The sequence below is a fragment of the Mesoplodon bidens genome (assembly GCF_964165515.1).
Source record: "Mesoplodon bidens genome assembly, chromosome: 20".
NCBI lineage: Eukaryota > Metazoa > Chordata > Mammalia > Artiodactyla > Ziphiidae > Mesoplodon > Mesoplodon bidens.
In genome coordinates this window covers 32482554-32500481 of record NC_138181.1, presented here as the reverse complement: position 1 = coordinate 32500481, position 17928 = coordinate 32482554, and the positions used below count along the sequence as shown (strand labels likewise).

At 42.8% G+C, this 17928-nt stretch overlaps 1 protein-coding gene across 1 annotated transcript in view; it reads left to right on the top strand.

The window, feature by feature from the left end:
• CSMD1 (CUB and Sushi multiple domains 1) overlaps positions 1-17928 on the top strand; it is a gene marked incomplete at its 3' end in the record, with an annotated part of 1732394 nt that overhangs the window by 1104795 nt on the left and 609671 nt on the right. Inside the window, exon 6 of the mRNA XM_081220901.1 lies at positions 17762-17874. Within this exon, the coding sequence (XP_081077027.1) occupies positions 17762-17874 (113 nt within the window). The remainder of the gene's footprint in view (positions 1-17761; positions 17875-17928) is intronic.

Sequence of the window (17928 nt, the reverse complement as noted above, 5' to 3'; positions counted from 1 at the left end):
AAGGATCATACACCATGATCAAGTGGGGTTTATCCCAGGAATGCAAGGATTCTTCAATATACGTAAATCAATCAGTGTGATAAACTATATTAACAAATTGAAGGAGAAAAACCATATGATCATCTCAATAGATGCAGAAAAAGCTTTTGACAAAATTCAACACCCATTAATGATAAAAACTCTCCAGAAAATGGGCATAGAGTGAACTTACCTCAACATAATAAAGGCCATATATGACAAACACACAGCCAACATTGTTCACAATGGTGAAAAACTGAAAGCATTTCCACTAAGATCAGGAACAAGACAAGGTTGCCCACTCTCACGACTATTATTCAACATAGCTTTGGAAGTTTTAGGCACAGCCATCAGAGAAGAAAAAGAAATAAAAGGAATCCAAATCAGAAAAGAAGTAAAGCTGTCACTGTTTGCAGATGACATGATACTATACATAGAGTATCCTAAAGATGCTACCAGAAAACTACTACAGCTAATCAATGAATTTGGTAAAGTAGTAGGATACAAAAATCAATGCACAGAAATCTCTTGCATTCCTATACACTAATGATGAAAAATCTGAAAGAGAAATTAAGGAAACACTCTCATTTACCACTGCAACAAAAAGAATAAAATACCTAGGAATAAACTTACCTAAGGAAACAAAAGACCTGTATGCAGAAATGGAAATAAAAACAAAAATAAACAAATGGGACCTAGTGAAACTTAAAAGCTTTTGCACAGCAAAGGAAACCATAAACAAGATGAAAAGACAATCCTCAGAATGGGAGAAAATATTTGCAAATGAAGCAACTGACAAAGGATTAATCTCTAAAATTTACAAGCAGCTCATGCAGCTCAATATCAAAAAACCAAACAACCCAATCCAAAAATGAGCAGAAGACCTAAATAGACATTTCTCCAAAGAAGATATACAGATTGCCAACAAACACATGAAAGGATGCTCAACATCACTAATCATTAGAGAAATGCAAATCAAAACTACAATGAGGTATCATCTCACACCAGTCAGAATGGCCATCATCAAAAAATCTACAAACAATAAATGCTGGAGAGGATGTGGAGAAAAGGGAGCCCTCTTGCACTGTTGGTGGGAATGTAAATGGATATAGCCACTATGGAGAACAGTATGGAGGCTCCTTAAAAAACTAAAAATAGAACTACCATACAATCCAGCAATCCCAGTACTGGGCATATACCCTGAGAAATTAAAAAAGAGTCATGTAGCACAATGTTCATTGCAGCTCTATTTACAATAGCCAGGACCTGGAAACAACCTAAGTGTCCATCAACAGATGAATGGATAAAGAAGATGTGTCACATATATACAATGGAATATTACTCAGCCATAAAAAGAAATGAAATTGAGTTATTTGTAGTGAGGTGGATGGACCTAGAGACTGTCATACAGAGTGAAGTAAGTCAGAAAGAGAAAACCAAATACTGTGTGCTAACACATATATATATGAAACCAAAAAAAAAAAAAAAAGGTTTTGAAGAACCTAGGTGCAGGACAGGAATAAAGACGCAGACAAAAAGAATGGACTTGAGGACACGGGGAGGGGGAAGGGTAAGCTGGGACGAAGTGAGAGAGTGGCATAGACATATATACACTACCAAATGTAAAATAGATAGCTAGTGGGAAGCAGCCGCATAGCACAGGGAGATCAGCTTGGTGCTTTGTGACCACCTAGAGGGGTGGGATAGGGAGGGTGGGAGGGAGACACAAGAGGGAGGGGATATGGGGATACATGTATACCTATAGCTGATACACTTTGTTATACAGCAGAAACTAACACACCATTGTAAAGCAATTATACTCCAATAAAGATGTTAAAAAAATAAAGTATAAAAAGGAAAAAGATGCTATTGCTCTATTCCAAAGAAATAATAAATCCAAAATCTAATAAAACTGCAAAAAACATTTAACTTGCGCTTATTCTATCTTTGCTAAAATACGTAAGGTAAGTACTCACATCCGCAAGTTACACATGAGAAAACCGAGGCTCAGGCTAATGCACACTTTGGTGACACATTAGTTAGGATGTGGCGCAGAGGAGGGGTGCAGAGTTCTGTGCAGGGCACTGTGATTAGCGGCTGTCACAGGCCCTTAGGGATCAAGCGTTCATCTGTTACAGCTGAATGAATTATAGTTCGTATGTTCTCCTTTCTAAGGATGCAAGCGGAAAAGGAAACGTTCATTTACAGCTAGAGCACTTGCAGAAGAGCATCCTGATAGCAGCTGCCTAGACAGAGAGAAGAAGGAAGGAGTCGGTACTGGCGTCAGCCACTCCTCTTCAGGTCCATGAAAGGAGGGAACAGATTCTCAGCAGCCTGGCACTGGATAAGTGCTGTCTGTAATCCCCCAATGCCGGGAGATATCACACAACCTGTTGAGTTGCCTCCTGGCTATTTTTATCCTATTCATATGTGGGTCAGATCAGGGTGGTGGCAGCTTCAAAAGTCAGCAAACAAGGGCAGGGTGAAGCCACATGAGAATATGCTGAACTAATCCCTTCACTCAAAGCAAAGGGTTCCTTAGCAGAGTATTTCCTCAAAGGGAAAAAGCCGGCCAGGCTGTAATGTTAATCACTTGCTGGATGCCACTGGAGCCAGTGTGCAGCTTGCCTTTCACCTGGGGTCCTTAGGGGCCCCTCCGCTCACCCCCATCCTTGCTGAGTCCTCTGGGTACAGGGGTGGGGAGGTTAGAGGTGGTCCAGGTCTGAGGCCTGCCCCTCCCCCTCCCCCTCCCCGGGCTGCGGGGCTGTGTTTCTGCCCCAGTGCTCTTGCCCAATCACCCAGGTGAGCAGAAGTGTAAAAGCTCAGACCTGTTGAGTCTGGGGAAGTCTGTGAACCGGCCTGGCCCTGCTTGCATCTCTCAGCCTCACAGGAAAAAACTTCGCTTTGTGAGAAAAAACTTTGCGCACTTTGAATGAAAATTCTCCTTTTCAAGCTGCTAGGGTAGAGCCTGCAGCAAGGCCCCAGGCTTTCACCGTGTTCCTCTTTGTCTAGGATCCGTGTGTGCAGCCACAGAGGAAGGACAGTTTGAAGCTGGGGAGGGGAAGGGAGGCCGGGACCCTGATTCAAAGACCAGAGGTGCTCAAGGGATCCAAACACGATTGACTTTCAAACCTGGAAGAAGCTGGCCCTAAAACAGTTCGGCATTTTCTCTTTCTCCAACTGCACCAACTGATAATCAACACATGTTGGCTGTTTTTTTTTTCTTGTTTTCACAGTTTGGAGACAATCTCTCAAGATCCTAAGAATTCAATATCCTAGCCGTCCAGTGTCCACACAGACACATATAAAATGCACACACACTGACCAAGTTAACAACCACAGGTGAAATTTCTGTGTACCTCCTGGCAGACACGGGAAATTCACTTGGCAATCTGAAAACAATGAATTTAGTCCTAAAATATTTTTGAGACTAAAACAATGAGTTATACCATGGTAGGTATCACAGTTATAGGGATGTAAGTTACAATTTTATTTATGCAACATGGATGATAAGGGCTTAGGGGTGCTCAGTTGGTAATAAGAAGGAAAAACATTCAAAACCGTTCTGCTGTTTGAGTGTGTTAGGAGCTTCTTAATGCTTCCAAGCATTTCCCTTGTATCAAGGAAAAGACAAACGCAGACAGAGGGGACTCAAAACTAGTAAAGCATATGCCACGGCCTCAGGTAGATATTAATCTCATGGCAGGAACAGACGTCGTAAGAACTCTGACAGGAGAAAGAACGCAGAACAACGAAATCAGAAACACATGTGCTCGGGGCTCGGCGAAAATGTGGCAATTGAACTGGATCTAAAATAAAGGAGCTTCACAGGATAAATTCATGGAGTAGCTTTGAAAGTCTTCTTCCCAAAGCTTATTTTTTTTAAAAGAGCAATTTTTCAATATGCTTTTTAAAAAAGTCTTGAAGAAGTGCGTCCCTTTTGACCCATAAATTTTACTTGTAGGAATTGATCCTAGGGCAATAAATGCACTGATTTTAAAAATACTCATTATAATGTGGTTTATTATGAAATTTATCAAGATATCAGAAGTACTATCACTTAGCTACACGAGGGCATTGGTTAAACAAATAATGGCATATTAATTTAATGGGATAGTACAAAATTCACAAATTATATGTATTGATGTAGAAAGAATTATAATCTTCTCTTAAAGAGAAAAAATAAGTTTCTTAAATGGTATGTAAATAGGCACACCATTTCTAATATCCACCTACACATATCTATATGGGAAAGTATTTAGAATATTAGATGCATTTTGTGACTAATTTTAATTTCCCTCATCTTTTTTCCTTATTTACTATTTACTCATTAATCATGGAAGAAAAAATAATCCAGGATGTTCTGTTGAGCTGTATCTCTCTGTAATATTCTTTTGTGCCAGTGAATGCTTTTAAATACAATATTTAGTGGATATTTTTAACCAATTTGGTACAAATGTTTTTTAACAAACTTTCAATTCTTCTTAAGGTTGTTGTAAAGACCAGCTTTGGGCTATAATTTATCTTGTTACTTACAGGGAAGGATCACAGGTGAAGATTCCAATTGATTAGAATAATTGCCTTCAAGTGATTTAAGTCTCACTAGCATCTCTGTAGATATTAAAAGTTCATAGAAAAATGGCAAGAGGAAAAATATAAGTATTCTTTGTTTTTTAATCTATTTAACTATGTAGTTATAAATAAGGAAAATCATAAGTGAGCAGCTGCCTAGGAAGCCACCTGGCTTTATTTACCTGGTCTGTTTATCCTGTATTAACACGTAACATATTCTTGAAAAGCAGTAATTGCTAAGCAGTCTCTCCTTGGATAATCTGATCTATATATACACATACACACAATGGAATATTATTCAGCCCTAGAAGCCATGAAACGAAGCAATCCTGCCATTTGCAACCGTGTGGAATTCCCTTGTGGAATTCCTTCTGCCAATCAGCCTGGCCCAGGCTCATGTTCCTCAATAGGCTTTGATAGCTAAATGGCTTAAACAAAATATTCAACCTTACCGGCCAAAAGGACCATCGACCATCCAACGTGCAGGAGAGACGAAGGTCAACAGCCCTGACTTAATTCAAGGGCAGAGCAGCATCTGCAACTCCACTGCACAGGACGCTGCCTCGAAGTCCTCCTGGGCTCACCAAGAGGCTCACCTGTTTTCGATTTGACCTGAGCTTCTGCATCTTTTCAGGAAGTGGCCAGGATTCACAAGCTAAGAGGAGGTCAGCTCAGGAGGCAAAGGGGTCGTAAACTAGAATGTGATTTGGCTTTCACCAGCCGCCATAGTCCTGCAGACTTGCGGTGATGTGCGTTTTCAAAATCTAAAAGGCAATAAGTTCAAGATTCAACATTAATTAAATGAATATACCTCTCATGTGCTGTAGGCTGAATCTGAAAGCTTACTCCATGCCTGTACGGCTTAGTTCTATATCTGTAAAATGGGAAAAATAATATCTATTCCAAGTAAAAAACACAACAAAACAAGAAACCCAGATGGATGAATGGCCACTGCCCACCTCTCTGACCTTGAGGTGGATGGACCGAAATAGAGGACAGTATGCTAAGAAAAACAAGCCAGACACAGATGAATACCTTTGATCTCATTTATAATCTAAACAAGTTGAACTCATAGAAACAGAGTAGATGGTGGTTACCAGGGGCTGAAGTTAGGGAAATGGGAAGATGTTGGGCAAAGGTACAAACCTCCCCTTTTATATCTTTTTTTTTTTTTTTGTAGTACGCGGGCCTCTTACTGCTGTGGCCTCTCCCGTTGCGGAGCACAGGCTCCAGACGCGCAGGCTCAGCGGCCATGGCTCACGGGCCCAGCCGCTCTGTGGCAATGTGGGATCTTCCCGGACCGGGGCACGAACCCGTGTCCCCTGCATCGGCAGGCAGACTCTCAACCACTGCGCCACCAGGGAAGCCCTCAAGAGAATTCTTTATTAAATGAAGCTATGGACAAAGCTTAGGACAAGCCTTACCATTTCTGAGTGTGCCAGTAATCTGTGACGTGCTGACAGGGTTTACGTGTGAACAGTGATGTATCTCTGCTGGAAAGGCTGGAAGTGGGCAGGGACACCCACAAATTCTGATCCCTGGAACAAGTGAGGGTCCCCCATGGCCAATTCCTGCCTCTGTGACAGTCTTGCACTTGGTGGCAGGCTTCCATGTGTTCTGAGCCATTTGGACTCATATATCTTCCCTCATGCTGTTGTATATTCCTGTTTATTTCACAACTGAAACTTTCAGGAAGAATGGGCTGGAACTCTATTTCCTAAATACAATATATAATCATTGAGAGAAATAAACATACATTGACCTGAGAGCATGTTTCTCCTTAACGTTTGGATGCTGTGGACTCCCCAGTCCTGTTTAGAAGGATTGGCTACCATGTGGTCAGAGTATCCATTGAGTGGGTGTTAAACCAACTGCCCTCTTCAATCACTGGTTTTCACTGGGTCATCGAACACCAAAGCACGCCTCTGCCAGCTCAGCATTGGCCCTTTGAGGTTCGAGAAACTAGCAATCATCCTTCCTGAACATTCCCTTTTCCCTTAACTTCTGGGCTGTCAATTTTCCTCTCTTGCTGCTCAGTCCCTCTCCATCACCTTCGAGGACACTTTGACTCGCCCTTAGACATCTGTATCCCCCAGGTTCACACTGAGTCTCCCCTCTTCTCTGTTTATTTCTTTATCTGGAGTGTTTATGCACTGCCACCTGCAGGATGCCCTCCCTGATGTCGTGACCCTACAGTCTGATGAGTTCCCACCTCCCGAGCAAGCAAGCTTGCTGGGGCAACGTCACACAGCCCTTCTCCTGCAGCACAGTCATCGGCTTACTTATGGGACTCCTTGTTTTAATTTAGAGCTACCAGAGGACAGTTCCACACCCTGCGGGGCTTAAACAACAGACATTGATTCTCAGAGTTCTGGAGGCTGGACGTCTGCAATCAAGGTGTCAACAGGTTGGCTTTCTTCTGACAGCCATGAGGGCAGGATGTGTTCCAGGCCTCTCTGCTTGGCATGTAGACATCCGTCTTCTCCCTGTGTCTTTGCGTGGTCGTCCCTCTGTGCGTGTCTGTGTCCTAACCTCCTCTTCTTATAAGAATACCAGTCATATGGGTCACACTCACATCCTGAGGTACTTGTGCTTAGAACTTCAACACACGGATTTGGGGGCCACAAATCAGCCCATAACACCCTCAGTTAGATTGACTGTAAACCATGTGAAGTCAGAGACAAGGGCTTATTCCACTTCGTATTCCTGGCACATTGCACAAGGTTTGGCATGCGGAAGGTCATAAATACGTTTGAAAAATTGAGGCAGTATTGGTCTCACCAACGTGAAATAGAAAATAGTTGACATGCTTGGAAACTTTTTATGATGATATATAGGTAGACAGAGACCTGCATATATATTACATAATACATCAATATCACAGTATATGTCATATATCACATATATAACTTGCATACATACGAGTGTGTTTTGTGAGTATATATGTACAGATAGATACAGAGGTATCCACGTATAAGTTCAGCAAGCAATCGTCTTTCCCTGAATCTCATTGCTGCTAGGGTAGAAGTGGGTTTCAGAACAAAATTGAATTTTTTAGGACGGGAAAGTAGGGAAGGGTTCTTGCGAGGCGACCAGGAGTGTCCAGTCCGCAGTGTATGTGTGTGAGTCTTCACACAGAGGAGGCTGGAGGTTCAGGTGAGTCAATGCCTGAGGTCACCCAGCCGGGAGGGGCAGGAGTCCAGGCAAGGGTGGCTCCAGAGTCTGTGTTCATAATGGCTATAGGTTCCCAGAGTCTGCAAGTGAGGGAGAAAGCGTGGGGCAGCCTCCGTGAGGCTCCAGCTGCCCCTGGGCCTCAATACAGAGCCGTGGGTGGAGGGAGCTCACTTGCTGTGATGGCACTTGTGACATGAAGGTGACAAGCACAGATAAGACCACCTGGGAAGGAGCAGCCATAGACCGAACCCAAGGGCTGTGTGTCCCTGTGTGAAGAGTAACCAGGTTTGCAGCAGCCGGACGGCGACACAGGTGTGCCTCTGTCAGATGTGCCCCAGATTCTGATAATCTCGCGTATCAGAGCTGTACTTTGGGTCCCGTGCAATTAGGGACAGCTCATCTCCTACCCTCCTGCCACCAAGAATGTAGCAGCATCGGGGAGGGGGTGGATCTTACCAGCTAGTGGCATAAGGAAATGTCATTATTATCAAGTGAGGAAAAAAGTTTCCTAAGAAAAAGAGAGACATTTCAGACCCTTGAAATGGGCTAGGATAACATCTTACCCCAAGATTAAGGGAAAAAATATTTTTTGTAGTGTCTTAAATAATACATATTGCTAAAAATAACATCAAAGAGAAAATGGTGAGTGATCCAGAAATTAAATGTCATTTTGTTTTTTGGGTTTTTTTTTTTGCTTTTTTACTGACAGTCTTGGAGTATCACCTATGTGCATTTATTATAGAAATCTGTTTGTAGATAATGTCTTTTTAATAATCAACAAATCATATGGATGTGCATCCATGCCTACAGCCAACTATTGGCTCCTTTGAAAGTCCAGGTGGTACAGGAGGCAAAGAACCTCGTTTCCTGTTGGCAAACCTCAGATGCCTGTCTTTGCAGGTGGCACTAAAAGAACCCGCCAGAATATTAGATGGAGCCGGGATGAGAGACACACACTGGAGGTTTTGTTTCCCAAGTCACCGACTCAGATCCAGACCAGTTTGCTGCAGTGGAGATATTTGGTACAGATGTGACCTCATGTCACCTGTGAATGGGGTCCCCCCCACTGTGCAGGTTTCTGGTGGGTGTGACCACCCCTCAGGCCAGGAGGGAAAAAGCTTGCTCCTGGGCTGCAGCCACATTCCCTGCTGGCCTCCTTCCTAGGTCACTGGGGTGGACGAGAGGCCCAAAGGACTTTCCACTGAGAAATGCTGTCTTTGACCGTCTATCCTATTACCATCTGTCTGGGCCATTTCCCGGGCTTCGTTCTGAGCTACTGCCTGACATTTAGTCCTTAAGCTTTAGAGGACAGGATTTGTCCCATTCTCTCCCAAATGGTTCTCTCTGCTTGACCTCTGGGTTAATGCCTAATGTCTGATTTGCTGAAGCCCTGGATGTGTTTATGACCTGCTCTCAATCCCTCCTGTCTGGGCTGGGCTCCTTTGCCCCGTCTCTAATAGGGTCCATCGTGCGCCACCTGCTCCTTCCTTGACACACATGGATGTTCTCCCTGGCTTCAGTGAGGCCTGTATTACTGCTCTGGACCCCTTGGATGCCATAGATGGAATAAAAAGAAGATGCCAGAGCTGATCCATTTGGCATTCACACTTGGCAGATCATGACACTGGCAGGAAATCGCCGTGCGTGAAAAGATAAGAATGGCCTTCTCTTAATGATCTTAACTTTTCATAGTCTTAAGCCCTGCTGCTGTTTCAGGAGCTCACATCATGAGCAAAAACAAAAGCATAGAAACCACTTAAAATGGATTTATTGAGACTCCCGTGTATGCAAAGTACCAGGATGAGGGCAATTAACAAGGTGCCAGTGTACCCTCAGGGGACTCACAGTTCATTCGAGGAAGCAGACATCGATATGAACATCAAAAGTACAAGATGGGGCTTCCCTGGTGGCGCAGTGGTTGAGAGTCCGCCTGCCGATGCAGGGGACACGGGTTCGTGCCCCGGTCCGGGAAGATCCCACATGCCGCGGAGCGGCTGGGCCCGTGAGCCATGGCCGCTGAGCCTGCGGGTCCGGAGCCTGTGCTGCACAATGGGAGAGGCCACAACAGTGAGAGGCCCACGTACCGCAAAAAAAAAAAAAAAAAAAGTACAAGATGGGCTCTTATAATTTCCATAGACATATATGGGTCAAGTGCTAAAAGATTATGAACACAGGATAGTTGATTCTACCTGAGATAATAAGAGAAGATTTTTGGAGGGGATATCTTTTACAAAAGCTTTGAAATCTGAGAATTTAAACAGGCAAACGTCAGCCAAAGGGCTCTGGATGGGAGAGGACAGCTCAAAGTCAGGGAAGCATGAGGGTATAAGATGATTTAGGGAGCAATTCCAGAAAGGGCACAAAGAGAGAGAAGGCAGGACATGGTCAGAGTCATATCATGAAGCATCTTCAATCCCATGCCAAGAAAGCTGATTTTTCTCAGAGTGATTTGGAGTCATTGGAGTATTTTTAGGAAAGTGCCTGTGAGTTGTGATTTGGCTTGGGTGTCTCCACAAATCTGCACTTTGGAAATCGTTGCTCTCGAATTGTTGTCCCCAGTCCAGCAACTCACCCGACAAGTCACAACTCAGATGTCGCATTTCCAGGAGGGTCTTCTGCCAAGAAGAGTTGGAACCCCTATTGTGGATGTGTATCGTGACCCGTGTTCCCTATCTGGCGATGCTTACCCTACGTGTCATACCCTGAGGTCACTCGTCTCTGAGAGATTCTGGGCATCTTATTTTGCTGACAGCTGTATCTTTGGTGCCTAGGATGGTTGTTTATAAATGTTGAATTGGGTTCTATTTAGGGCAGTTCATGTCAGGGTTACACCAAGTGGATTTGAGTAGGGAGGGGCAGGAAAGCAACGCACAATTAAAGAGACCTTTTCCACAGCACAATTAGAGGTGGTAGGGTTTGGGCGAGAACCTGGGCAGTGCTGGGTTAGAAGAATGAACACTGCAGGGTTGAATGCCAACTTAGCAACTGAACAGACGCTGTGTGCAAACCTAAAGTTGAGGAGACGGCTATGAGGTGAGGGTGCTGCACATACTCTGAACCCTCCCTTGGATCCACTGCACTCACGCCCGTTTTGGTGCGGCCAGTGTTACCCATCTGAGAACTTGCTCCTCCCAGAAATCCATGGAACCCGGTGCATCTAGGGTCTAAACATCTACCAAGGGCCAACCTCAGGAGTGGGTATTGAGGGAATTTCTGGGGCAGCTGAGTTGTGTCTCTCTGGGTTTCCTGAGGGTAAGGGGAGACTGGATGTCCAGTCAGGGTTGCTGGGGCATGAAACCAGGGGAGTCCATTCAAATCTATTCTGTGTGACCGGCCCCCTCAGAGTCGTGTGTGGGTCTGTGTGGAGGCCTGGGTCCCGGGCAGATATGACACCATCGCTCTCTCCCAGCACCATCCCCCCACCCACTCTGCTCACCTCTAATGCTACAAAGAGATCTGATTCACCCCATGAAGTCATCTTAAGTCACGAACACCCAGCCTGGCATCATAACATGAAGGATTGTACAGAGTAGCCTTCACTTTGTGAGATGGGACCTGGGTAAGGCCCCCTGGGAGTGTTTAAACTTACCTCTTCCATTTTCCCATCCGATGTATATTCAGCCTCTACTAACTGCCCAGCACTTTACCGGGTGCTAGAGAGACATTGGTGGTAACACAAGCTTCATGTGTCACAGGAAAGATGCCCATCCAATACATAACCACACAAGAGACCAGGTCGTCACTAATTTGAAATGTCTGCAAAGGATAAACTAGGGAGCGAGGAGAGGGCAGCAGGAGGGAGAAAGAGCTTCATCTACGTGGTCAGGTCAGGCTTCCCTGAGAATGTGACGTGTCATCTGAGCTCTAAAGGATGCCCAGTCTTACCAGGCAAATGGAGAGGAAGCAGGTGGTGGGGTAGATGTGAGAGAACAGCGTATGTCAAGACCCTGAGCAGGGAAGGAGCACTGGCTGTACGTGCGGGCACAATGAAGTCAAGTTCATCCCAGAGTGGAAGCAAGGGGAAAGTGTGAACCTGGAAGGATGGGTGTCCCACCCTGGAGGGAGCACCAGGGGCTCCAGAATCTATAAATTATTTTTGCAAAAGGCATAGGAGGTATGACGCACACAGAGAATGTGAAAGATGATGCTAAAGTCATAGGGTGGATAAAATTGCCAAGAGGGAAGGGTGTAGCCTTGGGTGTATCATAACGATATAATGATAGAATCTTCAAAAGTGCCTGGAGGAAAAAAAGGCAGAGAGAGAGAGAGAGAGAGAGAGAGAGATTGTTGTCCAAGAGAGAAGATCTTCATGAGAGCTAACCAGGAATGCCAAGAGGGTGAAAGAAAAGTCTATTAGAAAGTATCAATTTGATGAAAGGAAGAACTTTTAACGGAGAAGTCTTCCGTGGTCTGCTTTTAAATAGGCGGTGGGTGTTTTTTTGTTTTTGTTTTGTAGTCGTAGTTGTTTTTCCAAGAGGGTATGTGTGTGTGTGTAAAACCTTTGGAATAACTTTCTAGAAATATTTGTATGTAAATATGTAACTATTGTGTGTGTATATGTACATGCTAATGTATCTGGTATACATATATTTGTGTATGTCCACACACTTACATAGCTTTTTTTTCATTGCTTTTTCTATTCTTCCAAGGTAAGGACTACCTTTTACTTCCATTGTTATTTTCTTCAGTGCCCAAAATAAGGCTTACGGTGGCAGCATTAGAAACTCAATGTAAAATATGTATATATATTCACAAGACAGCAGATTTCACTATTAACATGAATAACACCCAATTAGAAATATGGCATTTCAGGAAAACTTCATTTGATCATATTACTCTAGTTAATTTTGACAAAACAGAGATAAGTGAACCACCACACTCTGATTAAATGTCCACAAGAGCACAGAAATAGCACAGCTTCCAGATGACTTTTTCCCCAACTTGATAAGCAATGAGTCTCTTCAAAGTAACAGATTTATTAAATTCCTTAGTCTCCTTAGGGAGGCTGGGTAATTTACAGTCCGTGTTGATGGTATTAATGCTTTCCGGCTTCTTAGTCATCGTTAAAGAGGTTTAACCACCAAGGAACCCCCAGAGATTTGTGTGATGATTTCCTAAAGACATAAGAAATCTGGCTTAATGTCAGAGGAGTGCTCAAAGAGAGCTCTCTGAAAAAACTGTAGCCTTTCCCAATGCATTTCAGAACACTACTTTGGTGTTCAAGTCTACAGCTTTCAATTTACATAAGTAAACAGATGAGTCACAGACACAGGGCGTGATGTTTGGGAAGAACAGTGTGCGGGCCCCTTTATGTCGCAAAGGAGGAAAGAGGAGCTGATGGAGGTTAAGTGGAAACAGACGTTATGGGTTTATTAAAAATAGAATCGCAGAATTTATGGTAAAGCTATTTGGAGAAAATGGAACAGCCTGGACGGTTCTATGTTGGCTCAAAGACGATCGTCTTAACTTTAAGGCGATCTTCATTTATTTATTTTTAAGTTTCACTTATTTATTTTTTATACAGCAGGTTCTTATCAATTATCCATTTTATACATATTAGTGTGTACATGTCAATCCCAATCTCCCAGTTCATCACACCACCAGCCCCGCCACCGTTTCCCCCCCTTGGCGTTCCTACGCTTGTTCTCTGCATCTGTGTCTCTATTTCTGCCTTGCAAACCGGTTCATCTGTACCATTTTTCTAGGTTCCATATATATGTGTTAGCATATGGTATTTGTTTTCTCTTTTTGACTTACTTCACTCTGTATGACAGTCTCTAGGTCCATCCACGTCTCTACAAATGACCCAATTCCGTTCCTTTGGCAGAAGCAAAACCTTGTTGAATCCTTTGAAAGAAATGAATTTGCCAATAGATTAAATCGCTTAATTTGGCATTACTGAAAAAAATTTTGAGAACTACTGATACGTTTAGCCATATCTGTAGGGACGGTTCAGTATCCACATTGTTGGGCTTGATGAGTTTCCAGTTTGAGATGCTCCAGAAATGAAATGCATCTACCAGTTCCTCAGAAAGACTTTTTCCCCACTGATTGCATTGAGGTGTTCTTTTTTTTCCTCACCATCCTCCTTTATTTTATAAGCCCAGAAGTCTTTGATTTGCTTGATCTTACCAGGTCCTTTGTTTCTATATGCTTAGGATTAAAAAGTTGTCAGTATGTTGTAAGCTAATAGACAAAGATCTTTGTTATGCCATCATTTTTTCTTTTCTCTTGAAAATGGTTCTGCTTTCTATCTTGTACTAACCATGTCAAGTCCACTATTGCCCCATAATTTACCTCTCACTTCCCAAACTATTTATTTATTGGAAAACCAATTCCAACAGATTTACAAGAAATACAGCTAAGAATTGTAGAGGACTTGTAGGAGATCTCACTGCAACAATGATAGACGTTCAATTGTTGATAATTACAGACAGGGTTTAAACTGCACTGGTTCTCTAAGGTTATTAACAGGTATACAGTGATGACAGTTTCTACCATATGGACTTTCTTTCAGGACTGTTTTTGAATGAAAAGTAGGATACACATATTAAAAGGCTGTAGTAGTTTTCCATTGCCGCCATAACAAATGAACACAAACCTGATGGCTGAAACCAATACAAATTTATTATCTTATGGTTCTACAGGTAATAAATCTTATACAGGTTTTGCTGCAATGAAATCAAGGTGTCATCAGGGCTGTGTCCTTTCTGGAGGCTCTAGGGGAGAATGCACTTACTTGCCTTTTCTGTCTTCTAGAGGTCACCCTCGTTCCTTGGACCATGACCCTTTCCTCCATCACCAAGGTCAGCGACCACCTGTGGAGTTTGCACGAGCCTCACTCTGACTCGATTTCCCAGATATCCCTCTGACTGTCTTATTCTGTCTCCACCTTCCACTTTTAAGGATCTTTCTGATTACATTGGGCCACCCCATCATCCAGGGTAATCTGTAACTTCATCATATCATCAAAGTGCCCTTTTCCCATGTAAGGTGACATAGCCACAGGTTGTGGAAATTAGGATGTGGACACTTTGGGAGCCATTACCACAAAGGTATTCAGTTGAATTTCTTTACCTCTAAACCTTATCTGAATCATCCAGGATCTTAGTAAATCTGCCCTATCATCCGCTGGCTTCCATATTAGTCAACTTTCTTTAAATTTGCTTGTAATGAAGGAACGAATGACTTTGTAATATAATCTTTTTGTTAAATGGCATCTCTAAGGTTAGCCCCTGCCCTAGGAAGGTGAGAGAGCAACTCACAGTTCCAAGGATAGGTCTTATATGGAACAATGACCTGCCCCCATATTCCCCCCAAAATAGAGGATGTGAATATTTGTTGAATTCACACAGCGAAGTCAAGAAATCCATGCATGTTAATTCACTCTGGAGTATGGTTCATTTGCGTGGCTTGGCTCTAACCATGGGAAATAAATTATATAATTGTTACTAAATCCTCACCTTTGATTCTATATAAAAGAAATCTGCACAGGAATTATGCATTTTTTGAATATATACACTAGTTTGATATACATCGTCTAGTTATCGTCCTTACTCAATATTTTACAAACTGCCTCATATATAATAAAGCAAGAATCAGCAGACTATGCCCCACAGGTCAAATCTGGCCTATAAGTTAAGAATGGTTGTTACATTGTTCAGTGGCTGAAAAAACATCAAAAAAGAATAATATGTAGTTATGCAGAAAAATTACATGAAATGCAAGTCGTGTCCGTAAGTAAAGTGTTGTTGGAACATATCACACAGGGCTGCTTTGGGGCTACAAGGGCAGAGGTGAACAGTGGCAACAGAGATGACGTGACTCATAAACCCTAAAATATTTCTATCTGGCTCTTTATTGTTCAAGTTCGAACACAAAACTGACATTTTTTGGTAGGTAAGTATTTGGGAGATAAGGCAGTGAAAGGGGGATTTGTTTATGTGCATTGCCAATGTTGATATGGAACTAAAATGTAACTCCACCTAGTTTTTGAAATCAGAACCACTCCAAGAGAATCTAATTAAGGCTAAACAATATTTTAAAAGCAACGGCAAAATAAACGTGGATTTCAGTTATAAAAATTTTAGTAAGTAGATATAGGTGAGCTAGATCAATGTGGGTTTCTGAATCCAAAATTTACTTCTCTCTTGGCCATTGTCACTATTAGGCAAAGAGGTACGTGACTTTTTTCTAATAGAATTTGTAACGTAATCTCACCAGGAAAAGAAAGGTGGGGGAAGGAGCCTTTAAAAAAATATTAGAATGAGGAAATGTTTTTTGGAATCAGTCGTATCCAGCTTCACCAGTCGGTGCTACATAAATCCAAGCAAAGAGTAAGATCTGAGTAATGTATTTCCTCTTACAGAAGATTATTTCAAACAGTGACACAAACACTGTTGCAATTGGTTCCAGTCAAGGTTTGGCTTTTCACTTTTAATGGATACTGCACATTTTTAAACCTAAGAGTTGAAATTGAACACCCTAACATCAGGAAGCTTGCCTACATATTTCACTGGATGCAGCTTTTCCTCCAGGTAAAAATAGGAGTAACTAGGGAAATGCTCTACACAGCCAACCCGTGCCTAGCAAATTCCAGGCATAGAGTACAATTTCCAGCGGTGGAAATCGCCAGCCAGCCCGCAAAGGGCCCCACCAGTTTCAGCTCCAGGGCAATTTGTGAATCCCTGACATATCATCTGCACGAATAAGCATCATTTTGAGAATAGTTTTACAGCTGAGATGCAAAATAATTATACAATGTGTAACCCCATGTAAGTAGCTTTAGGAGCATTTACACGTGCATCTATACCATCTCTTTGAACACCTTGATCTAGGTCTTTTCAAGTCCAGTTTACAGACTGGAAAACTGAGGTTCAGAAAAGATAACCCAGGGATATAGTGCCTCAACTAGTGCAAGTGGAGCCAACACACAATCGTCTGTCTGTCTGAAGCATCCAATCCAGTGGTACTTAGACCACTGTCCAGAACGGAATGCATCACATCATCTCTAACCATCAAGAGCTCCTCTGCCTGAGAAGGCATGTACTCCTTAGTAATGACACAATTTTTAATAGTAGGAAGTAAATGACTTGCTTTTTCTGACTACCAGAGTGCACATTGTAAGTGGACTGGATATTTTCAACAGCTTAACCAGAGATTGATCCTGTCTTACTTTTGAAAGATTTAATTTTGTTTAATGTACTACTTTACGCACACATGATTTTATTCCATGTTGAATCTCTTTGACAGTTCTTGTCACCAATCTCATAAACAGCCCTCTTCTTCACTTGAGTAGGAAAGGCCCAGGTTGTGAATCTGCAGATGGGGCCCTGGAAACATTGGATGTTATCAGTTATCTGAGTCGACTTCAGGTGAAACCGAATTGCCAAGTGTTCAAATAGTGAAGGGTAGACTTGTATCCTTTGCCTGTCTTTTCCTTTTGTAATTCATTATGATCGAGGTCCCGATAAGAAGAAATAAGGGATCAAAAGAATATCTGCTCATTTAATCATCATTAATAAAGAAGAATCAAAACGTCCAATAGGGCTTCCCTGGTGGCGCAGTGGTTGAGAGTCCGCCTGCCGATGCAGGGGACACGGGTTCGTGCCCCGGTCTGGGAGGATCCCACATGCCGCGGAGCGGCTGGGCCCGTGAGCCATGGCTGCTGGGCCTGCGCTTCCGGAACCTGTGCTCTGCAACGGGGGAGGCCACAACAGTGAGAGGCCCGCGTACCACAAAAAAAAAAAAAAAAAAAAAAAAAAAAAACGTCCAATATTTGTGAAAGCCTTGATTCCATCAAGGATGAATATAGCATTTCTTGGTGGGCAAAGATGAAATTACCTGAAGTGCTTCAATGTGGAAATGCAGCTAATAAATGGCGTCTGTTTTAGGCAACTACATAAAGACTGTTGGCGCTCAGTTGTAAAATCGGGTTTGAGATGGGACATTTGCGCTGCTGGTTTACAAGAGAGATTTTCTTCATTCTCTCTTCCAGGCTGACGGGCATGAACCTCCCTTCTCCTGTTATCAGTAGCAAGAATTGGTTACGACTCCATTTCACATCCGACAGTAACCATCGACGGAAAGGATTTAATGCTCAGTTTCAAGGTAAGAAGGCTCCACCTTATAAGAAAAAAAAATGTATTCACACTGCGTAAATGC